The 25,801-nt window shown below is 38.7% G+C and overlaps 1 protein-coding gene across 1 annotated transcript in view; it reads left to right on the top strand.

Annotated features, from left to right (window-relative positions):
* The first annotated feature begins 535 nt into the window (after positions 1-535).
* The window catches only part of LOC104278164 (kinesin-like protein KIF26B), a 38,187-nt gene continuing 12,921 nt past the window's right edge, over positions 536-25,801 (top strand). The window contains exons 1-2 of the mRNA XM_009875064.1: positions 536-688; positions 10,123-10,656. Coding sequence (XP_009873366.1) covers positions 536-688; positions 10,123-10,656 — 687 coding nt within the window. The remainder of the gene's footprint in view (positions 689-10,122; positions 10,657-25,801) is intronic.

The raw sequence follows: 25,801 nt of genomic DNA, 5'->3' as shown, positions 1-25,801 counted from the left end.
ACTACATCAAAGCTGAGGAGCTTTCATAAGCAAATGTAACACACCCTGAGTTAATGTAAAACTGTTAGAAAAAAATTTCAGTGGATTGCTCTGGGATTTTTCTTTTCTCTGTTCACTTTATTAACAAAAACAAAACTAAGTGCTAATAAAAATAGTTATGCACATACAAAGTGTTAAGTATGGTATCAATTAACCTGAAGTTGGAATTAGTGCACAGAGTGAGGTGGGATGTCACAGCTGAGGGGCAGGAGAAGGGTCAAAAGGGTATCTACTGGCTTTGGGACCCATGTACCTGATAAGCCTGGTGAGCCTGAGGCTTGCCTGCAAAAGGCTTCAGAAACCAGGCGAGGGAGTATGGGCATTGTATTGCTGGCAAGAAAGGAACAGGATGGTGGATGGTGATACTTTTCCCTCTCTGAGGAGAAAAGGGGTTTCCAAGAGAATGAGTCACTGAAATGTAGTTTGAGCTCTGTCATGATGGGAGTTTGAAGAATCCTGAGGCAGGAGAAAGCAGAGCAGGCAGTTTTGTGGGTGAATGGCTTGGAGTGAGAAGGAGGTGGTAAATGATAACAGGTCAATTTTACTGAGGGGGAAAGATTTAGCAGATCGAAGTGAGACTGTGAGAGCCTGTATGGCTAGACAGCAGGGGACATTAGCTGCCTGTGGAGCGAGTGACTGTCAGCACCTGGTATGTGGCTAATATTTAAAGCAGCAGCTTTATGCAGGCCTGGTATGTGTCAAGGAGGATGTTTCAGACAGGTGCTGTCAAACCTCAGAGCTGCTTACAGGATGCTCTCATACAAGTTCTGTCCAACTGAAATGCAGCATAAAGTTTTTTGGGACATCAGGATGACATACAATGCTAATAGAGATGTGATTTTCCTTCTAGGTCAGCAATTCCATATCTTTGCTGACCCCACCAATAGACCTTCAAGTTACTTGGATCAGAAATTAGCTGGAAAAAAAATATTCTTTTCATAGATCATGGCCTTGACTTCTCTCCTTCGTCATGTCTCCTCCTGTCCTTGCCTCTCCCCAATTCACAACATGAGCTTCAAGTAGGTATTTTGTCTTTTTCCCCTGCAACCAAACTTGCACGGTGATCAGACTTTTCTCCATGGTCTTAACTACCCCTCTAGCTTTCACACTGCCCACTTGCTTGATTCTAGGCACATTCACATGAAGGAAATAGCTCCCAGGGAAGACACGTAACAACTCTGCAGATGTTGCTTTGCATATTCTTTAGTTGAGTCAGGATAAAAAGCTGGTGTGAGGTTTAACTGCTGCTGAATAATAAGAACAAGTTTGTGTGCAACTTGGAATGTTCTGCATGTACAAAGACTTGAGAATTGGTGCAGAGGGGATACTTGCACCCATGTTTTTAACAATATCATCTATCTAATGCAAAATGGAAACAGAGAAGAGGCAAATACATTTAAATTTTTCATATGCCTCTGACTGTGAATGTGCATGGGAGAGACTTCTGTTACTGTGAAGTGACTATTGTCTTTGCAATATACTTTCCCAGTGGTTAGAAAGAAAATTATTTCTCTGTTTCTTAGATGGCACACAGATAAGTTCCGTGTGATTTAAATAAAATGGGCAAGATTTTACTTTTACTTGCATTTTTGCAGAGATTAAGATTACTTATGTTGCCTGGTGTTTTCATATTAAAGGACATGAAAAAAGCTAAAGTGTGAGATTCAAATAGTTTTGTTAAACTGCAGTAAAACTCTCCAGGTTTTAACTTACAATAATTAGTGCTGTACTAAAGCTTGCAATGCTCTAATCTAGTCAATCCATATCCTTTACCTTCCCAACTCCTCTCCATTCAAGTTGAGAAGGACAGTAATCAGAAAGACAGATGTCAGCAGAAAAGACCTTGCATGAGGGCTGCTTGAGGAGAGCGTATCCCATGTGAACAAAAGGTAGCTTTGCTGAACCAGGTTGGTACCTCAGTGTGGAGAAATTGGCAGAATTGTTTCCAGAAGTTGAGTGAATAAAAAAACACACACCAAAAATCCACAAACAAACAACGCTTCCCCCCCAAAACCCCACAACCAACCAAACACAAAACCCCATAACAAGAAAAAACAAAACAAAAAGGAGGATTGCACATGCAAAGGCAAAGCTCCTTATCCATTGTAAAGGCTACTAATATCCTTTATCAATCTACTGATATTTTTTTTCTACAAAACAGTGATCTTGCATACAATGTAATGGTGCTAATGTATTATATGATTAGAATTATATGATCAGTCAGTTGAGTGTAGCGCTAACAGTGCTAGGGTCGTGGGTTCGATTCCCGTTCAGTCCCCATGTGTTGCCTGATCTAGTCGAGAGGTGGCATCCCTGGCGGCAGGGAGGCTGGATTAAAATGATCTCTAAGGTCCCTTGAGCTTAGGCCATTTTATGATTAGTAAGTATGCAGAAATAGTTAAACCAAACAGGATAGAGAAGTAAGCCAAATAGGATAGCCAATTTTTGGTTCTGATGCACGTGAATTGTAGATGTGCTGAAGCTGAACAGATCTGATAAAAAATGCTATATACTGAACAGATTTCTTGAGAATACTGTTATGAAATAAAAATCTCATTTTTTCTACTGATTGTTCATCTAAAAAGGGATGCAATTCTCACGTTTGTAAAACAGTTATAAGAAGTGTCATCTTGCTAAAACTCCCCCTTATAACTCAGAAGAACAGTATGTATATAGGTGTCACAAATACTGTCCGACCTTCACACTTGGAATATTTAGTTACCATTCTTCAGGTATAACAGCTGTTTGAGAAACCACTGGTTACAGTGTTAATAGTAGCTCAGTACTGGCATTCTTCAAAGAACTGTAATGCTCTTCTCACAGGAAAAGCAAGCTAAACTTTGAAAATGTGGAGGTGTGTCAGAGTGGTAATTGCTGCTATAGCCTAGTTGCTCAAAGAGGTTCAAGTGATGTGTTGATTTGATGTTTATGAAAGCTTGCAATAATGATGAAATTTGAAAGGATCAAAGAAAGACTAATGTTATTTCAGTATTTTAACAGGTCTGGCCTGTGTAGTCACAGGTCAGTCATGCTTCTTGCTTATCCTTGAGGAGTTTGAAAGGGTGGGTAAGAGGATATCAGCAATTAAGAGCAATGTCTTTATGAATGGCAATCAGAAGGATTTTATGAAGAAAAGGTATCATATTTGCCACTCTGATGAGAAGTGAGATGAAACATTTCATTGGTAGAGCTAACGATTTGTGAATTCTTGAAAGCATCTGATTCTAACAATAACTAGGTCAAATTTGTAGCCAGCCCCCAGTAGAATGAAGAGGCAGCAATCGCAAGCGAGTTCTGTGAGGTGACTAGAAACATGAGTGAAAATGCATCTGTGATACATCTGGATTGCATGCATGGCAAGACTGCGTATGGCAGTGATGCAGAAAAGTGCCTGAGGGTCAAGGTGAACAGTCAGTTGAACACAAGCTCATAGTGTGCTCTGGTGGCTAAGAAAGCAAATGCAATCCTTCAGTGTTCAGGCAGGAAAATGTACAGCAAGGAGGAGAGAACGGAGCTGCTGCTTTTTCTAGCACATGAAGCTTTTGCAACTCAGAGTTTGATTCTATTTTTTGTGCTATAGAAGGGATACTGACGCATTCTGCCCCTTTTGGCAACAGCTGAGTTTTTCTATCCCAGAGCTGTAAGCTTCCCTCCAGGATACCCTAGGTGTGCTGTGGCCACAGATTTTGTCTGGGCTGCAGAGCTCCTAGACAACTGCATAGGAAAGCTCATTAGACAAGGCTTGGATTTGTACCACTGAATGTATATTTAGATTTTCCTGCTGCTATTTCATCTCTTCTTCCCAACCCAATTAAAAATCTGGCTGCTGTCTAGCTATCAAATGGTAACACAAACACCTGTGTGCCAGATGTGTACAACTTTAAGTCCGTCACTGCTGATCCATCAGAGCCATAAACCAATCCATGGAGCAATTAGAAAACACTTTTTGTTCTTCCCCTTCTTCTGTCTCTCCTCCCCATTTTTAATCCTATTTTTTTTCAGAGTTTTCTTTCTTCTGTTTCCCACTGCTGTCAGTTTTTAAGGTGAGCCTTGCTCAGACTGTCTGTTTCAGATAAGAAAACAGAGAGCCTGCACCAAAGCAGCATGTCTTTCTAGCTGCAAAGTGGCTGGCTTATACTGACATATGTTGTATTAAAAAAAAGTCCAAATGTCAGTAGTATGTGCCAGCTTGAGAAAAACACCTTGAAAATAGTAACGTTGTGAGGGCTACACCACACAAGATTAATATTTGATTTTTCCTTTTGCTCCCCCCCTCCCTGAAAAGAATAGTCCCCAGACACATTCTGGAGATACTGACTGTAGGACAGGGAACACTCATGAAAGCTAAAGTCAATACCAGAAAGCATTTTTTTCAAATGTGAGGGATGAAAATGGTAATAGTTAAAGAGATGGGAATATGATAACACTGTAGAGTGTTTTGTTGCAGTTGATAAGACAGTCTTTTTACTAGGGCTTGCTGGAAACAGCCTCTTGTAAAAAGCCTCTTTCTTATTCCACTATGTTTTCCTTATGACCTCTCCTTTTGCCCAGGTTCCCTACTTACAGCTCTCCAGTCCAGGATTGCCTCCTCTCTTCTCTCCCCAACATGTAGTAACAGTGCTTTGGGGGGAGGGGGGAGGAGTAAAACATACATGACACACTCCTGCTTGGGACAGGAGAGAGTTTTAGAAGGGCAGGATGGAAATACATGCTCCTCTTCTAGCAAAGGAGATAGTTTCATTTGCTCAGGTAGGAGTGATAATGGATGGCTTATATGAAGAAATGTTAGTGTGAGGGAACTCTGTGACAGAGAGAGGGGAAGCAGTGTGGTCTTGCCCAGAGAAGGTGTCAGCTGTTATGTACAGAGCAATAGAAAAAAGGGGGCTGCCTCGCTGCTCCCTTGGTCTTGCTCATGTGCAGCTTTGGCTTCTACTTACCTAAACACTGCTTGTGCTAGAGGAGATGCTGCCACCTTAGATAATTCAGATGGTTCAGTCTTTACTTAGCAAAGCTACCTGATTTTTATCCAAGGGTTCCCAGTTCAGTTCGATGATACAGTGATACTAACTTACAGTCATAGCATGTCTCCTGTCATGCTTATCTGAGGAAAAACTCCCACTGACTTTGGTTTATTTGAACATACTTTTGCTTTAACAGAAAGGATGCTATCGTAACAGTGAGGAGCTATTTTTCAACTGTTGGGATTCTGGAATGCTGAAAACATCAAATCTCTGAAATGTAGTCTAGAAGATGATAGGATATGTTTAAGTTAGGATGCAGAGTCACTTGGAAAATAGCCCAAGTGCCTCTGGAAAGTAAATTTACAAGTATAATCTCTTTGTTGGGCTGGAAATACACCCTCAAGAGAGAAAGGAGAACAGAAGAGATTTTCATTTTTTTTCTAAATAGAGACCAACCATGGACTAATGGGATTATGTTTAGAGCAGAGATGTTTGCACAGTCATGGAAAAACATATGTTTTTCATCAGGGGTAAGGCTTCCCCTCCTGCCAATGTTTCTTAATTAGTTCTTTTATTCCCTGCCTGTGAGAGTCTGGAAAACACACTTCTTCCCCGGCAGAACTTTGGTCGTTTCTTTTTGCTACTTCTCCCCTCACCTTATGTGATGGATTACATACCAGCTGTGATTTCTGCCTGGACCCCTTCAGAAACAAAAGAACTCCGTGAGTCTTCTGTAAGCATCTTTGAGCAGAAGCTGACCTCTGTGATTTAGTTAGTATTGACTGCTTTGTTTTTCCCGGAAAAGCAGTGGCGTAGAACTACACAATTTCATAAGAAATTCTTGAGATCCAATGTGTAGTTGAGTTTTCTCTGAGGTAATAACATAAGGTTATAATGCCTAACTCGTGTAGGCTATAGTTGACCATATCAAATGCAATTGTGCACTAAATCTTAGAGAGTATGTCCTATAATAGCATCTGCCTGCTAAAAGTTTGCAAACAAGTAGTTTGTGCATGAGGTATTTGTATATGAATTTGTGATCAACTAGGTTGCATGTAACATATAAAAGTGCAAATTGCTCTTCCCATTTCTTGCCCACCGGTTGAGTTCTGTCTGCTTCATCAAGTGTTCTTGTGCGCTTTGTGTAAATACCTGTGTGAAACACTGCTTCATGCTGCAATAGGTTGTTTACTTTCTCTGTTAAGGAAGATGGGCACCAAGCTGGGTAGCAGGAAGGAAAGGATTATTCCCTCGTTAGTCTGTTTACTTAGGGGTGTTAAAATATTATGAAAACTACACAGCAAAGTTCAGGTTTACAAAGGGAGATGAAAGAGAGGAGGATGCTTCTGCATTATCTTACATGATCATATAGTAATGTTATTCCTCCTCCTCCACGAGGTGAGGACTGCATTTAGCTTCATTCAGGTGTCCGTGTTCTTCAGCACTTCTTAACTAGTGCCTGTTTGCTGGCTACATTTTCACCAGGTAAAGCAAGAATTCCTCAGCATACCTGCCTATGATGGATCTCTAGAAAGCCAAACTTCCTTAACTTTTATGTCTTTCCCATGTGGGTTTTTAGTCCAGGACCAAAATAAAGGGATTAATTACTAGCTGGTTACAGTGGAGAGGATGAAAAACTAAACATAGCTGGAATTGGTGTTTACTTGAGCTTGAAAACTCAAAGGTAATGTGAAAAGGCGCCTTGCAACAAAGCTCAGTGTGCACTTGGGTTAGTTCACAGCTTGCCTTGTGCATTTATACTATGGTCTATGTTGTGACTGATCTGATGCTTTCAGACCTCTTACAAGCCTTCATTTGTTTATTATAGGAATAGGAGTTTATAGTAATGCTGTTTATATTAAAAATGGGTGAACCATTACAGTAATAAGAGAAACAATCATAAACCTTTGCCCTGAACTCAAACCAAACTCTTGTGATTTCTAAAGTTCTGATTCAGTTTTCAGTGTCACTGTACTTTGTTTTGTCAGGACTGGAAATGAGTGCCAAAATATAAATGGTATTTCCAGTGTCAACCTCTGATTTCACAAGCAAATCTGCTGTCATGCCAGGGAGCACGGAGTTTCTTAGACTTCACAAGTTTTGGTAGCGAGTATCACCTCTCCAACTCCTGCTGCTTAGTACAGCTAGTTCAAAGCGCTTCTCCCAGGGAGGCTTGTCCATCATTATTTCATGTGGGACAAGACACTATCATATGCCTTTGGGATAAGATAGTGTTTATTTAACTAATAATAAGCATTCCTAGGGAACTGTGTGTGGATGATTGCTTTCAGATGAAATACTGAACCAGAAAGTGTAATGTAGTTGCGTTGCCCTACTATGCAAGCAAGGGCGTAGTGACTGTCAGCTTTTGGCCTCCTTCCTGCTAAATGTGTTGCAAGCCTGTCAGCTGATTCTTCTGTGATACTATAGTTGAGATGCCCAGTGCAGAGTCAGAACCTAAACTCTCCTTTAGGCTCTATCAGTTTTGTTTCGAGAACAAAATGTGACTAATGTGTTTCTGGAACCTGAGTTTCTCCAAATTTATTTGCCGGCCTGTAGGCTTTTCTGTTTCATATTCCAGACTCGGATCCAGTCTTGAGCTATACATCTAGTAGTCTGATAGATTAGTAGGGGCAATCTTGGGAGTAATCAATTCAGGTTGTGCCTGTTTTGCTTCTTTCTGCTTCTGAGGAGGAACAGTCTTCCTTATTCCCTTTCTCCTCTGTCTCTCTGTTTATTGTTTTATCAGCAAATGATCTGATGTTTGTTTTAACACTGAGATGAAGCTGAATTCACTGCTGTCCAGCACTCTTTAAAGTTGGTGTGCTACTTGAATATTTATATCACACTGACATTTGCTTACTTTGGAGAAAGCTTTATTTCCTTAGAATATTTATCATAGTATCCAGGAATTTCCATGTTGAACTGCTGCTGGATCTGAATGTTGTATATAATTACCTGGGTTCAAGCCCAGTTGCCTAAGGAAAGTTAACATTCAAAGAACAATAACTAGCTCTGTGGCACTAGCTAGCTGAAGGAAGAGCTGGCAAGGATTTTTCCTCAACTGATGTGGAGCAGCCTGGAAAGAAGACTCACATCTCACTTCAGCTGTATATGTAGCTTTGTGTAGCTCATTATGGGGAAAGTAGAGAGTCCTTTCCCTGTATACCTGGCATCATGGATGGGCTGCCTATATCTGATGTGATCTGTTGACCTAGTTATGGTCTGAGATGGAGAATAAGATTTGACATCTTTTGCATCCTGTTTTTTCCCCCTGATTTCCACTAGTCCCTTTCTTGAAGGTTAAGGGGGGAAGAGTTAGTGCAGAATCCAGTTCCTGCCTTCCTGACACACTTTGATGCTCTGACCCCTTTTATGCATAGAATAGAAATGACCAGCTTGAGACTTGATCAGATCTCAGCCTCCTGTTGTTTCCCATCAGCTTATATGACTCTCTTGGGCTTCTGGGGCTAGAACTGCTCTTTTGCTGCTGTGCATAAAGAGGCACCATGATTTATGAATCAATTAATCACTGCATGCTGAGGAGCTGTTCATGGTAGTTAAACAGTGAAAATAAAATGCTTCAGTATATAATAAAGAGTGAACAAAATGAATATGACCCTCTACCAGTGAATTTTCTTCCTCCCTCCAATATCTTTCCTAGCACAGCCAAATTATCAAGACATGAAACTTGTCTGTCTTAGATGGCATGGGGTTAATCAAATTGCTTGTTAAGGGTGATATCTGTTTGTGTGACTTCCACACCCCTTTCCGCCCCCCCCGCCCCTTGCACTGTTCCACTCTGATTTTAGTTTGCTACTAAAGCTGATAAAGCCACAAAGATGTGAAAAGAAACCAAAAAAACAAAAAAAAAATTCAATGCTATTTGTTGTAAATGTTTTGAGTAGTCATAAGAAAATCCACTAATAAGTCTCCAAAACCTAAGGAGGGGAAGATGAATTCTGCCCTACCTTGTCTGTTAAACCACAAAAATGTGGTGTGAAATTGCCAAGAAACATTTCCATCATATAACTGTCATTGTTTGCTCTGTGTAACATGCACATTATCGTTGTGCATTTCTAAAATTGCACGATGCTGTAAGAACTAGGCAAGTTTGGGGATAAGCTGTTGCTAAGATTTCCTGTTTGGCTTCACAACCTGCTGAAGCACTTTGCAGTTTAGACTGGCATTCAGTGATGGCAGTCAGATCAGGGTGGCATATGGCTCTGTGGAGAGCAGCACTGACATTCGAAGATCTACCCATGAGGTAAGGATATAAGGCGGGCGGTTTTAAACCCAATCACATGGCTTTACAACAAAACTATGCTTTCCAGGAAGAAAATTATTATTTACAAATCATTGACGTTATGTGTTTTACTTTTCTAAATAAAATTATTTATTTTACCATTTCAGTAGATACCCAGAAGAGTGGTAGAATATTTAATTAACAGAAAAATGTTGGTTTATTTTTTTCTTTCTGGCTGAAAACTGTGTTCTTGGTAAATTAAATGCTGAAAAAAGTATTTGAAAATGTTATCAAATATCCATCTGTTTTGAATTCTGAAAAGGATTTTGGGAGAGTGATGATACTTCTGTTTTTTCATATTTTTTTTCTCTTTACAGACAGGCTTTGAAAGTTACATTTTTGTTGCAGAGTGTTTCTTGGATTTTTTGAGTACTCAAAGCTGGCATTGATGAGTAGATGAATTTGTGAACTTTGCTACAAGCCTGCTGGCTTTAGTGAAGTTGCTCTTGAGCTCACCTGTGTAACTAAGAGTAGATTTCATTCAAGCCAGAAATTAGGTGCAGTGGTGTGAAGCAGGTTAATTCATTCTCTCTGCCATGCATTGAAGCTTGCAGTGGAATTATAATATTTGCCACTTATCAGTAAAAGTAAAAGAATTTTTTTCTTTGTTACACAATCTAGTTTCTCATTTTTTGTTCAGCTCTGCTGCTGGCATATGTTGACTGTGTCTAATGGCTTTTGTTTGTATTCTGAGCGTATCTCATAAATTGGCTTTTGAAATACACGATCAGCAGTAATAATGTTTCACTGTGGTCACCATGGTTAAACATTTGTCTCCTGTCACCCCCTCCCCTTTCTCTGTTTTGATTTTTTTAGGATCCAGGTCTCTCATTGGTGATTCATGACAAGCTCCAAGTTCCCAATACCATTCGTAAGGCTTGGAATGAGAAGGACAACAGATGCGATGTTTGTGCCACACACCTGAACCAGCTGAAGCAAGAGGCCATTCAGATGGTGCTGACCTTAGAGCAAGCTGCCAACTCAGAACATTACGATGCCTCGCCAGGCTCTCCCCCACCTCTCTCCAGTGTCCCCACGTTAGTGAGTCCCCGTCACATGGGCAGCCTGCAGCCCAGGGACTGGGCATATGTGCCGGCTCCTTATGCAACATCTAATTATACAGGCTTTGTTGCCAACAAACACAGTGGAAAACCCAACAGTCTAGGAATTGTCAATGGGGTGGAGAAGAAAAATGGCTCTCCTGGACACCAAGCCAAGGTCAGCTTTCAAATGGCCACCAGCCCCAGCAATGGCAACGTTCTCAACTCTGTGGCTATTCAGGCTCATCAGTACCTTGACGGCAGCTGGTCTTTGTCAAGAACGAATGGTGTCACTCTATATCCCTACCAGGTAAGTACTTGAAAATAACAAAATGTTTCTTTTCTTCCCATTGAAACTTGCATGGGCATACTAACACTACTTGCACCTGTTGGGCAGAAGTAGTGCCATTCATATAGTGAGCACCAGAACAAGGTGTGCCATAAATTCCTTTTTCCCCGATAGGGCATTGAGATGGGAGAGACACAGATCACAGCCAGTATTAATTAGAACACCTTTTGTTAACTTAGCTGTTATAAACATAGAACTAAGCTGTTGTTTTAAATAGCACATAGCTCTTCATACAATATATGCAGTTATTCTCTCACACAGTTCTCTCTCACTCTTGCTTTATAATACTTGGTTTGAGCAGCAGCTGGGACCCAATTGCACTTGTTTTACTAGTACGCAGAAAGCTGCGCTAGTGCACCAGTGACTTTGGATTGGTATTCAGGAAGTATGCAGGAGGTCTTTTGGTTGATCATGTGTGCTTATGATCCTATAGTTTTTTGTCTACATATAGTAGGCACTACTCCCAAGTTACATACCTTCTTAGGGATGCTGTGTGTGCTGGTGGCCTTCTGCAGGTTCAGCTGATTCTTGGTCTGATTTTTATCAGTTCTCATGGTTTCAGCAGGTCCTCTAGTCTCCATAGCAGTTCTGGGGAGATTTTCATGTGCTTCTCAGCATGTATTTTTCCTCCTCTTTGGCCTACTGCTTTCTACCTATAGAACCCATCCATACCAGCTGACACAGAAGTGGCTTTTATGACAGGAGGTAGACTTTCCAATGCACTTAGCTGCAAGTTGTGGGATCTTCAGGGTGCCCAAATGCTCGCAAATTATAACATAAGCTGATTCTTTCTGAGTTCTAGTCCTTCCTATTGGCATCCTTAGGTACATAAATATCTTTGGAAGTTGGTTTTTCTACTAAGTTATGAACAGATTGCAAGATACATAGATAAATTAGTATTTAACATTTATCAGTATGAGTAACCACTATTGCAGCCAGAAAAAAATGATGTTATTGATAAGCATTAAGATATTGTTGTGCACCAAAGAAGGCTTGGCAAAACCAGAAGTGAACTACAACTATTTTATCTGGAAAATATGCGACTTGAGCTCTGTGGAGTTATGCTCTACTGAACCTGAATCATATCTGGGCAGGTCAGTATGTGATCAGAGTTTGATCTAAGAAAAAAATAAATCTGAAATGACTTGGATCTAGGGAAAAAAACCTAAACAAAGAATGTACATTAAGAAAACTTAATTATTAGTTGTATTAGAAAAATCAGATCAGTTTTATTGCATTCAAAATGTTTTGGTTTTTCTTCTCTGAAAATGTATTTTTTGTTTACCTTTTAATAATGTTCACAGTTCTTAGATGGTTCATTTTATCTTAAAAATATTCACTAAGGAGAATCTAATATTCAAAACTTTCCAGACTGATCCTGTAGTTTGGCTTCAGTTAGATTAAGGACTGTTCCTCATCCCTTCCCGCTCCTCTTAAAATACAAAAGACACAGCACCTCTCTCCCTTCCCCCTCTGCCCCCTCAACAAACAACCAAACAAAAAAACCCCAAACAAATGTAGCAGTGTAGATCTATGATGGACTGTGTTGATAGCAAGGGTTTTTGGGAATTAGTCAAGTAAGAAGAAAAACTTTGAAAGGCAATTTATTTGTAATTTGAAGTAGTAGAAAAATTCAGTATGAGGGTGACAAGACTTTGGAATAAATTGCCCAGAGATGTTATGGCTGCCCCCTCCCTGGAGGTGTTCAAGGCCAAGTTGGATGGAGCCTTGAGTAGCCTGATCTAGTTGAGAGGCGTCCCTGCCCATGACAGGGAGGTTGGATTAGATGATCTCTAAGGTCTCTTCCAGCCTAGGCCATTCTATGATTCTATGAAAAATGCAAGATTTGCTCTTCTGCTTTTGTGTACAGAAACCAATCTTACTTGCTACACATTTTGAGAATGTTTTAGATCTCTTTTCCATATAAATATATGTTGTTATGTACTTACAGTTACAAAACTCTGATGGGGAAGAGCACTAGGAAGATGAATTTGTTATCTCATCTTAATTAGAACACTTCTTGATTTGAATTAAAAAAGAGGTGCTAGCTACTTACTTGGAAATGTCTATATATTAATTAAATTTTCTTCCCTTCCCTCAAGAACAGTGATTAGAAAAATCTCACTGTGCATTAACTAAGAAGAATAAAAAATAATTTGTTAGGTTGAAAAGCCTTGCACTTCACACAGAAAGGTACAATATCTTTCTACATCATAATCTTGTTAAACTGATGTCCAGGGAGAAGTCTGTTTTACAGCTCTAAACTTAATGGAGCCTGTTGTAGGTACCTCCCATTGTCAATTAGATTTTGTTAGACAGTCTAGATAACTTGACAGAAATGATTGAGTACATTGAAAACTGGTTGGTTTTTTGTTTTGTTTTGTTTTTTTTGCCTTAAAGTATCACCGAAAAGAGAAAATATTAGTTTGGAAGTGATATTCTGTGGCTCAATTGACTTGCCGCAATTTTAGGCACCGCAAAGTACTCCTGTTGTTCTAAGTTCCAGGATGTTACCTCCTTTCTAGGATCTTCCTCTCCAAAGTGCCTAAAATTAGAACTTTCTTATGGGGAATGAATTAGAACTTTTGTTTCAGTTCTAGGAGGGGGAAGAAAAAGGACCACACCAAAACCAACCCACAAAACAAACAAAAACCCCCCTATAAAAACTAAAGTGAGTGTTGTGATATCATAGGGCTGTAGCATATGGCAACTCTTTTAAATGACACTATTCAACTACTTTTGCAGAAAGAGTAGTTGCTATCAGGAGTAAGTAAAACAAATGTGAATTTATACACTAATAGATTTAGTAATATACTAGATGTTTCAAGTCTGAAAACTAGAAATGTATGTTAGATATAAAAGTAACTTTCTAATAATTTCATGGATGCATTATGAGGACTCATTAACAGAGTCTCCTAAGAATAAGTCAGAGAAATAGCTGCTAAGAGTTTTTTGGGCAAAGCTACTTCCACCTACGGATTAGGAGGTGGCATACATGACCCCACCAGTCCCCACTGGTCCTGTTTTATGTGATTCCATCTTTAGCTACCCCTTGACTAGACAGAAACAAAGATCTGGTTGCAAAAACTTATGATGTCCTCTTGGCCTGTCTCACAAATGAACAGCTGATGCTTTCTGTAAGGGGCTAAATTAAATTTTTATGTTACAAAACAGAGAATCAGAGGCAGGGAAAGGGATTTGATTGAATTTTTTTTTTTTTTTAAATAAAAAGCATGTCCTGTTAAAACCCTCTTACAGACATTGGAATGCTGAAATGGTTATCTGATCAGCAAAAAAGTGACCCCTTTCTGTTGAATATATGTAGGAAAATACCAGCTTAAATTCAACAGTATTTCATCCAGAGTCTGAAAATTGTGCTCTTTCATTCAACAGCAGGTAGCATTTGTATACCCTGGGGACTAGACTGTATTTTAATACCTGTAAAGGCTTGTGTTGATCTCCCTATCACTCAAAGGGATTTTAATATTCCCTACTCAGAGAAAACTCATTTAAATTGGTGAGGTTTTATCTGAGGGCTGTAATTTTTTGGGCAGCTGCAAATGTGAATTACTGGATAACACAATGCTAAGTATGTTTCTGTTGCTTGCCAGTTATTACATAACACTTCCAAAGAAAGAGAAACCTTTGGGCCTGAGGTAGTAATGTAGGAGCCAAAAGTCCAACTACCTTGATGAAGTGATTGTTTCTCATGACTTTTATAGAGAATGTGATACTAAATTGAATGCATAATGGTTTTTTTTTACTTTATTATCTAAAGTTGCTAAAGTAGCTAAAACAGGAACACCACATTAAACAATAAGGTAGATTTGAGTCCTTAGTAGTTCAGACTGAATTAGGGCTTCCTTTCAAAGGGAGAGGAAAATAGTGACGAGATCAAGCTGGTTGCTCAAAACCCTCTGCATGGTTCTTGCATATCAGTGTGCCTCTAAACCAAAAGCATGGCATCAGCTGCATTGTGGTGTGAGCCGCAGAACGTAAACCAGTAGTGGGCCTTTCCTCAGGCCTCTAGTTACCTTCCTGGATCTGCATGAGAATTGTTTCATGCCTTGAAGTAGATTATTTAACAAGGCAAACAAAAAAAGGACAAAATTTAGCAGAGCATGTTTGGCAGATTTGAATGACAGGAAGTTAAGAAAGAAGCAGAGAACTGGAAAAGGCCAACTCTTCCAGGAATAATGTGGGCAGTGAAAGGGAAGGATGGGTAACAGAAATTCCAGCTGTTGATGTGGGTGAGCACCTCCTGCTCCAGACATTGAAGTTGTGAAGTTTTAATTTGGTAAGGAAAAATCCATGTAAGAATTTGAGTAGGAGTTCTGTGAACATAACTATGTTTGAAGAAAAAGTGTTCCTTTCTCCCCTGCACTTAAAAAGACTTTTTTGACCAAAACTTTGGAAAATGAGATCTTAAACTAATGAGAGCCTCTTGGCCCCAGGCGTAATGATCTCAAGCTTATTCAGAGAGTTATCAAAAGGCTTTGTTTGTGTGCAATTGATGAAAGCCTACAGTATGTGCTTTCTATTTCCCCTTCATGTATAGTGTGTATTTAGAAGAACACTGTTCTCTGAGAAAGTACCAGCTTGTTCTGGAGTTTTGCAGTGATGAATGATTTGTTTGGAGTTTACTTAGGGTCATAACTGTCTCATAACACATCAGTTCTCTCGGGCACAGGCTTTTAAAAAGAGACTGCTAATGAATAGACTTGGGCACAAGATGGGGAGTTGAGATACAGAGCCAATGCTTGTGTGTGTGTGTGGGGTGGTATTCTCATCCAGGATTTTGATTCCAAACTTTTTTCCAAGTCCTTTCTGTCTGAATTATTTCTCTTCCACTTACTGCTGCTTTTGTCAATTCTTAAAGAGTTCAGCATGATAAAGCTAAAATGTTAATGATTGCTACAGCAGTGCCAGGGTAATTTAAGGAGATTCTAAAGCATATAATGTAAAGTATAGAAATCAAGTTGCTTTCTCCATCTGTAGACTAACAGGTGTCTTCTAAAATTATTCCATGTTTCCTAGAGCCAGACCTATTTTGTCAAAGCATCTTAGCAACAAAAGAAAAGGAAATTTCTGTACTGTCTTTTCTAGTACTGTGTTTTTGTATGACCACACACAATTCAGTATGAGATACCTAATGTGGAAGCTATTTTGCCTTTGGGCAGTTAAGGTTTTGGTCCAGAATTTTTTTAATCACTTATGTTTCAATAGAAGTTCAGTCATGAATGTATTAGATCCAAATTTGAGACAGATGGCTCCATGAACATAGTAGAAAACACTGTTGCTATTGCTGTGAGCTCATGAATGATGATGCTGAACAAATGTGTGCAACTGCTTGCACTGATGTGTTCTTCCATTCTGTTACCTGGACTCACAACAAAATAACTCTAGTGGGGCTGTAGATGGAAAGTACAGGAATTTTATTTCCAAAGATTGCTTGACTGGACCTAGAAACAGATTGTCAAACAAATTATTGGCACTGAAATTATATCCCTGCTTAATTATCTTCCCTCATGCATTAGTTATCTCTGAAGTAGTTTTCCTCTGGCTAAAAGCCTTTTTAAACCTCATCACTAATAATTAGATATGACCCTTCTAAAGTCAGTGTATGTCATCAGCTGACATTTTGCCATAATTGTTTGATCATTCAATTTGTACATTACAGGAGTTGGCTATTTGTATGTCATTCTTGCTGCCCACGATGACAACTAGCAGCCCAGCTCTATACTGATTCTCTGATTCTCATCCAGAGGGGAAACTGAAGTCTGTGAACTGTAGGAGAGGGTTTCTTTTTTGCATTACTCTGATGTGATTTGATCTCTTAGAGCATTTTTATGCATGGCTTAATGACCTTAGAATCATTACTTTTCCACTTCATGATACTGGGGTGACCAAGGGAAGAAAGAGGTAAAGGGTATCCCATGGACTGAAAAGAGCTAAGTAGGCTTATCCTATGAGTATGAAAACCCCATGACTCAACTGTGATGTGAGGAAGAAATCTGTGGACTATTAGTTAATCCTGTAAATTAGCAAAAGCCAGAAGATCACAATTAGTGAGGATTTGGAGTCTTGGTTTCCTCCCCTGCTCTGTGGCTTAAGGATTTTGTCCAAGTGTGAGACTAGTTTCTTTTCTGAAATAATAGTCATGCTGATTGCTTGCATCATTGAACAACAGTGTAAACTGAGAGGAAGGGAGGTGTTTTAACAGTGATTAAAATGATGTAGAGATGGCATGGAGAGAAGACAAACTGATACATTGACACAAAGTTATTCTTTGTTTTCCACACTATAAATAAGGTTGCAAAGGATCAGAGAGAAAAATACTCAGCTTCTGCTTTATTTCATAGCTCAAGAACATAGAGAGTTAATTTAAAAGACAGCCCATTTGGAAGTAAGAAGAGGAAATATGTCTTTCATGCAATGTACAGCTCTGTGGAACTTACTGCTGTGGTAATGGAATTGAGGCCAAGAGCTTAGGAAAATTCATAAAAGGATTATGTGTCTATGTGGGCAACAAAAATCCCCCCTTTCTGATATTAGGATAAAAAAAGTGTGAGATAAATTTCTATATAGCATAAGGCAATTGGTATCTTATATTCTCTGGTGAAGGCTTCCTTTAAATACATCCAATATATAGCTAAGGACCAGAATTCCTGAAACAACCACTGAAGCTTTCCAGCACAGGTGTAACTGGACTGACTGGGAGAAGGATACTGCTGTACTTAGTCAGCTCTTAGATTCTTTGTCCCTCTGTTCTGAAAGTGGCCCTTGAGTGACAGCTGGAGAGAGAGCCCAGATTAGAGCCTGAACCCGGTGAAGGATAAACACCAGATGACTGATGCTGTGTTTTGGATGGAGGCCTGTGATAAACAGATTAGTGAAGAGTGCTTTTCCAACAGTTTCAACAACACTGCCAGAGTTCAGCCTAAGTGGTGTACATTTTGGAATTTTTTTTTTTTTTTTAAATTTATTTCTTACTAAAGTGTGTGAAGATTCATGACTTCTAAAAACTCTTGGGCTGGATCGTTTGTGTGAACAACATGTTGATCTTTAATGTTGCATAAAGATTCAGTCCTATGGCTGATATTCTTCCCATATCTCGCTCTTCAGCATCTGTTGCAAAAAGGAAGAAAACAGAAATACACAAAACCAAGGGTAACTCATTTTGACTGAGATGGGAAGGAAGGGATGGCAAAAGAATTAGAAAGCAATTTTTTAGGAGTTTACCTTCCGATTTTCAAGTAATATCACTCAAAGGAGACACAAATCAATGTATTGTCTCCTTGACTCAGCCATTTATTTCTCACATTATTTTGCATAAATGAGACATAGAATTAAGATTAGATTTAGCAGCATGATCATAAATATTTTTATTTGCTTTTTGTAAAAGCCTGCTCTTCTAACTCTTGATTTTTGCTTAGCAAAACATTAAGGCCTTTAAATAGGAAGAATAGTATTATGGTGCAAAAAATAAATGGACAAAGCTTTTTTTCTTTGATGCTATGCTTCTGGGAAGCAAGGAATAAAGAGGTAGAAGCTGACTGAAATGTGACTCCCCACAGCGATCATGTAAAACTTGTTCTCTTTTGTTTAAAGTATTTCTGAAATGCCATCAGAAATGTAGCATTGAATTCTCTGTTGGGATAGCACTCTTTCATTCAGTGGATTTAAGTTAAAATGGTTGATTGTTCCCTTATATTCCAGAGAATTGCAAACTTGAGAGATAGATGTTGTCAGATGAAATATGTTTGGGGCCAGACTCTTCTGCCTTACTCCAGGATAATTGCTTTGCAGCTGACACAGCTACATTGGTGTAATACAGAGGAGATCAACGTCAACCCTATAAGATTTGATCAGCCAGAGTGTGAGAAGGGCTGTGGTGAGAGAAGTGAATATGGTGTTTCGCACTCTAAGGAGGCTCAACTTCCCTTTAAGCTGGTGGATGGGGAAGCTTTCTTTTCCCATATGCCTAGTCTGATCCCATGCTGAAGAGTCTGTTGGAACTGCTTCTTTTGACAAGTGAAAGCAGGAGGCGAACTGCCCAGCAGCTTTTGAACTTTGAATGTGTCTGGCTGTGTTTTACGAAGAATAAGAAAGGATTACATTTGTACAGGGGTGAGAGAAAGCCCATCCTAGCTAATGAAACCATCTTTTAAATCTAAAAACAGCTCTGAAGAGAAATGAAGTTGCACTTCACATTTCACTCCCACCTAACCTCACTGGTTGTATTCAGAACTGCTCCAAAGGTTGAAGGGGAAGGGAAGGTAATGAGCTCTTCTCATCTTCCAAGTGGTCTGTTGGTGCTCATTGTGCTAAATGCCACTAGCAAATTTCAGCAAGAGCATATGTAGCTCTTCCTGGTATGGTAGCGCAAGAGTCTCCATCATTTGTCGTTAAAGTAGTATCTGAGGATTTTGGTTTTATAAACCAAGAAAGTCTCAGGTCAGACTGGTCAAGGGACTAAGCTGCAACCAGCGCAAGGTAAAAGTTGTATGGATGGGAGTGAAAGTGAAGCATTTCTGGTGTCACAGCTCTTTGAATCAAGTACATGCATCTGTTATGCTTTACTTCAGATTGGTTGATATTTTTTTAATTTTTGAAAGTGGCATATATATATTTATTGAATAGTTGGCTAAATTTATGCACAGGTTCTTGGCTAATGGGGAAGACAGAAAAAGAATTAAAGGTTGCAACTATGCTTGATGAAGTAATTTCTGCTTCCCAGTCTTCACTGTGGCTGCACTGATCTACAGTGAGTGGAGCTTGGTGTCACTGGGTAATTATGAAACACAGCTGTGATGTGAATTCCTCTATTTCTTTTACTACACTGTCTATTACTTTGCAAGAAAGTCAAGGTTCTTACTGAAAGCAGAGTTTAGGCCTGGTTTTGAAAAAGATTTCTGTTTTAAAGCATATAGATGATATTTTCTTTCCCATGAGAGACAGATAGCTGACAGATAGGGCTTATTATTACTTTTCTTCCTGAGAGGTTTTAGGCTGCTGGAGCTAGACAGTTTTACAGGAATTCAACACAAATCATAAGCAAAATCATATCTGTGTTTTATTCTTGTATATTTTCTCAGTTACTGCAGTACAACAGAGAAGATGGAAAAATTTAACTCAAGTGTTATTAAAGAAATTATACAGAACAAATCAGAAGAAAGATTATACTAATGAGATATCATCAGTTCTTAATTGTGAGGTCTCTCTGGTTCCTGGAGATTTGGGTGAAGTTCTGTGCCAATGTGCAGACGGTAAAAATTATTGTGACTCAGTTGTACCATACAGGTGCATCATGGCAGTGATCACAGATTGGACTGATGGGGAAAATTTGCTCAGAAGGATTTGTCTCCTCCTACGAAAGTCTTTGTGATTAGTCTGGCAATGTTAGTTAGGTTTAACAGAGGCTTAGTTTGCATGCTTGTGGAAGTTTTCAGATTTTTTTTTTTCTTTGAAGTAATGTAAACCCAAACTATAATTTTGTCCTGTTCAGCAAATAATATAACCATTTACTATTCAAGTGACTTAGGAGAACAACACAGCTAAGGGTTCCTGACTTCCCTGATGAATTAGAAGAGCATCAAAGGGTATCCTAAAGCTTATCTATTATATTTTTAAGTGTAAAATCTAAATAAATGATCTAGTTGCTGTCATATAAATAAGTTTTTTTTGAGGGAAAAGTCTGTTTTTCATGTTAATTTTCATTATTCTTTTTGTGTTAGCTTTTCATTATTCTTTGTCCTGGGCAATCATCACAAGGGTCTTTGCCTCTATAATCCTAAATGCCTGGAAGTGCCATTTGCAGCCAGGATTTAGTAGTGGTGCTGATTATCTCCCGAGTGTTGTCTTGCACTTTAGAGCCCTTGTAAAAATCCTTTTAAACATTGCCAGAGACCAGCTTATCAAGATTTATTCCTACTTATACAAAAGTATGTGAAATGCAGACACCTGCCCTGATGATTGCTAGGGCTAGATCGAGATTTTCTGGAAAGGGGCTTGAGATGGGGGGTATGTAAATTATGAGATTTTTTTTTTTTCCAAGCTCAGTGATGGGAATTTTTCTACTTCATTTTCCATTCACTGCTCAATGACTTTAATCACATATTTACCTCTTCTCCCTCTCCCCTCAAAGCTTTGTCTTTGAAGCAGGTACAGTCAGCATTGGTGCAAGGGACGGTTAGTTCTGGGTCCTCCAGGCATTTTATGATACCATGAATATGAATGATAGATTACCTTATTCCTTGTATGCTCTCCAGTAAAAGTAGTTTCAAGTGCGTAGCTTGGTTTCCTGTGTGAAGGAGCACCTATTAGTTACAAATGCTTAACAGAAATAGTGGAAAACAATGGATTGTTCCTCAGTACCACATTTTATCTGATGGACAAAATTATATCATCAGTGAGGAAAAAAACATTTGTTAATGGTATTATTGCTAGTATTCTTGCACCTAATTTGAATACATCGAGTAGATGTACCTCTTTGTAATTTCTTGGAGAATCCATAGATGGTATTACAGAAAGCCGAAGGGACCTGTCAGTAACCACAACTCTTCTAGAGCAAGAGAATGGTTTGTGCTTAGGTGATTAGAGAATTTGCTCCCCAGACTTTTTAAACTTTGCATGGACACTGAGTGGTGAAAAAATAAATTCTACCAGGAAGTATATAATGTAAACTCTGCTGAAAGAGAACTTTAGTGATAACTGTACGTTTTGTAGACTTTAGAATCCTTCCTGTGAAAGGACCCAAAATACTTAGAGCATCAAAATTAAACCTTGGCAATACATTTGAAGGAAACAAAATTTATTATTCCATGCTTTATGTGTTAAGAAGCATATGTACAGGAAAGCAGAAGGTTATGCCTGAGAAGTGAAATGCAGTTTGCAAAGAGTTGAGAAAATAACCGTTTCTTGTTAGGCTCGGGACAAATACAGCCATCTTGTCATTTCATATGTATGCAAGTTAGTTCTTTGTGCCTGCCTGGAAGAAACCATATCAGAGTGGGATTATGAAACAGAAATTATAAGGGTTCACAACAATTTGGAAAAATTTTGGGCAGAGAAGAGACTGGCTAAAAATATCGTGCTGGTTGGTTGTTTGGTTTTTTGGTTTTATTTATCTTCACACATGGCTTCAGCTGGAATTATTAGCAACTGCACAGATTTCATACACTTTGCCATTTGCAACAAGTTGCTACTGTGCTTTCTGAAAAGAAAAAACTTGAAAACAAGGGATTTACTGTAGAGAAATTCACTTGAAAGCATGCCTTTGGAAAAGAACAAGCCTATAGAAGTTTTTAAATGACCTCTGAAGTTTTTTAGGTTTTAACATCATAGAAACATACTCTATCAAAAAAACTTCTGAGTCCAAGCTAGATCTTCCTTGTTATTTACTTTGCCTTAATATCTAATAAAAGTAGATCCAGAAAATAGTAAAATCCTGTCAACCTTGTATAATGTTCTGTTTCTTTCTAGGGAACCTTCCATAATACTCTTCCACTGGAAAATAGAGCTTTAAAACTGTAAACATTGTTTCTTGAATTTCCATGACCGTATATTGACCATATATGACCATAGGACTGAACCCTGTGCACATGAAATCCACTGTCTGCAGGGGACGCTATGCAGGAATGGGTACTTTGGAGCTCTAGTCCTCTGGGTTGGTCACAGGGCTGATCTGCGCCTGTTTACGTGGCTCTTGTCACTGTTGCCATTGTGAGCAAAGCGATTTAGTGGTATTTGGAGAATCATTCCTGAATTTTTTGGCATAACATGTAAATAGTATGGTGAATTTAATGGTTTAAGTGCTGAAAAATATATTCAATCTACGTCTTATTTTTGGGGAGCATTCTTGGTGTGGTTTCTTTATTTGTGCATTTTTCTATTTTTATATATACACACACAAATATATCTTTTTCTTCCACTTCATTTCCTCTAGGAAAGACTCCTATGCTGCTTCTCCAAAATAAATTGCTGATAGACTTCAGGACAGATTCTTATCTGAAAACAAGTTCACTCCACTGGTGACAGCATCATCATGCATATTTCTTTTAGTAACTCTATGCCGTTTTACTGATTATTAAGAAAATCAGAGAATCAAAGTACACAGAGTTCTGAAAGCTAACGTTGTAGAAGGGGAGTGTTTCAGCCTCTCTTAGGAATACACACTAAGCAGCAGTTCTGGAACTGTTTCAGGCTTGGTTCTTTATCTTGCATTTGGAATAGTGCTCTATGTTTTGGGGCTAGTTCATGCCAGTCTTGTATTTCCTTTGCCCTAGTGTAAATGGCTGTGCAAGATGACTTAGTAAATGCCTACAGTATATACCTTGTGAAGAGACAAGCGAGACCTTTTTCTTCAGTTATACAGATTGCAGCACTGCCCTTCCACTGACGTCTAATCAGTGATTCTTCTAATAGCACATCGCTGTCAAGCAGAAAATCAGTTCATGATGCTTGATTTAAAAATGAATTAAAATAGAATATAAATTCCTGTCCCAGTAAACAAGTTCAAGGGGAAAAATCCCAAACATTTCATGTGCAAATAAAAATTCTCTACAGTGCTGAAAGCCAAAATGAAAACTGAAGATAACCATGAGACATTTATTTTAGCTCAGAATGGTTTACTGGAGTTTAGGCATCGTTTCAGATGATGAGTCTGTTTGTTGTTGTCATATTTGGACTTCATTAAATGCATTTAATTAAATCTATTGTAAATCTGCTTTATTCCCAAGGGGCCAGTTAATGTAATCTTACTATTTGCTTATTAAAAATATAAACCAATAGTTCCTGCACTAATTTTAATCACTGTTTATTTTTAGACCTGAGTGAAGTGTGTTTTGCCCCAAGGAGTTTGCACAGTAAACTAAACTGACAATAACTTTATGTCTTTATGTTTTATGTAGAAAAAAATGTATATTCATTGCTGCTGTGCTTCAAAATAAAAAAGAGAAAAAATAAGTAGAGAAATGCTTTTTGAAGGTTATTTAGGCTGGCTTTTGAGGAAGAAATCAATGTAGCTGTAAGACTTGACTGTATACCTTCAGACAATTTTCTTATGCTGATAATCTCTCTTAATCCTCTGATTTTTGACTGTTAAGATCTTTTAAGTTTTCCAAGTAGTTTGCTGTGTTGTTCTCTCCTGTCTCTTAGGCTGCCAACAGGAAAAGTGATCAGGGTGTGTAATGGAACAAGAATAACAATTAGCAAACAATAAGCCTACAAGGAATCAGAAATCAAGAAAAGGACAAGGGCCTTAAATAATTCACAAAATATGAGTCTACCTGAGCTTAATATACTACAGAGACAGGCAATAAACCAAAACTTTAAGAACATGCTCTGTGTGTATTGTGAATAAATTTTGCTGTGAAAGTACACACAAAGTGTACCATGAACGAAGAGTAAATAATTGGCAGTATTTATTATGCTACATTCCAAAGTTAAACACATTAGGTAGTAAGATGTGTAAGACTTTACTTTGCATATTACTATTATTTATTTGTCCTTTACAGCCCTTCTAGACAGGAAAGAGCTGATACAAGATCCTTGCATGGAGTCTACCCTTTGTTTGATCTGAGTTCTATTTTACTGGATAGTTTTCCTTGATAAAGCACGTGTTAGTATTTGTCCACCCAAAATTCTCATGATAAGTTATACTGATGAAATTTGATAGAATATCGTCTTTTGAGGAATGGTTGCTGTTTGTTAGTGCTACAGGTTATGGATGTTCAGTTATTCCCTTTCCTGCCTTTTCAGAAAGGGCTGTATTGCATAGCCAGACTAGAGCTGGTGCCTCTTTGTCTCTATTATTCAATTTTCTGAGCCTTGCAGTTTTGAAAATATGCATATCTAGTTCCTATCTTCCAAACTGATCACTGGTTACTTTTCTCAAACAGCACGCACAAAAAAGGAGTAATATGTCACTATTGTCTAAAAAGAAGAGTCATCTAAAATGAGTGGTGAGGAGAAAATACTGCTCTTCATCTGACCCTGTTTAGCTGGTCAGAGGAGATGGGGACTGATATTAATTACACAGTCTGCAAGTGAATATGCACTAAATTCCAGCTGAGAATAGACAGTCAGCATGCTTAAAGTTCTCAGCATAGAAGGGTCCTGAGGGGAAATGTGCGAATGGGATCTCCATACGCTAAAGCTTGTCATAGTGAAGATGGGTTGTGATGGTTCCTGCAGACCAAAATGCAGTTTACACGTACTGGGGAGAGATCTGTGTGCACTTGAATTAAATGCTAGGTCGGCTTCAGCTAGTGTAATGTTGAGCCTAGAGCCTGGAAAACATGCTCAGCTTGGATACCTTCATGACTTGCAGATCAAAAAATGGCCAACTGAAACAAATATTTTTGATTGAAAACATGGTAGAATTTGCAGCACATGACAGAGGCAAAGACGTGATCAGCTTGTAAAATAGAAATAGGCTGTGAGCATATGTAAAAAGCTGAGAATGTGCTGTGTAAGAAAGATCCATCCTATGCAGCGGAGTACCATAGCAAGTGCCTAGCCTGACACTCACATGTTGACCTCTTTGTACCACTGAAAGATGACCAGAAAAGAGAGATTCCCAGTTCCTAACAATTTACAGTATGCACTAACAGAGCCCACTTTGATGTTCAGTTGAGGATGTGCTCCTCCCGTTTTTTGCTTTCATTAGCTGAGAGGGCAGTAAATCTAGAGCAAACAGAAGACAACATAGCATAACTTGGCTCCTAGTCAGTCTATAGAATTCAACCTGGAAAGCGGCTTCCAAGTCAAATGCTTACAGCTGAGTGATTTTTATGACTGCTAATAACAGCTGTAGCTGTGCAAACTAAGGCAATAAGGCAACCAAATCCATGCCTTAAGGCATTCACCTTCAGGCCCCGGAAGGAACTGTTTCTGTCCAGCTACTGATGTCATTTGAGGGCTCTTCTGGCACCTTTTGAATTCTTTTCATGTATTCCTGTTAAAAATGATGGTGGTTGCTGTCATAAAATGATTTTAAAACCTCAGCAGGACATTTTTATTATTAACATGAAAGTAAGACAGGTGTTCATGTATTGTGACAGAGATTAGAAAGACCAGCCTTGTTAAATTTATAGAGAGGTCA

Source organism: Apaloderma vittatum, unplaced genomic scaffold (genome assembly GCF_000703405.1).
Source record: "Apaloderma vittatum isolate BGI_N311 unplaced genomic scaffold, ASM70340v1 scaffold4628, whole genome shotgun sequence".
In the NCBI taxonomy this organism is placed as follows: Eukaryota; Metazoa; Chordata; class Aves; order Trogoniformes; family Trogonidae; genus Apaloderma; species Apaloderma vittatum.
Note: the sequence above shows the minus strand (reverse complement) of the source record. Positions and strands in the feature narration are given on the sequence as shown.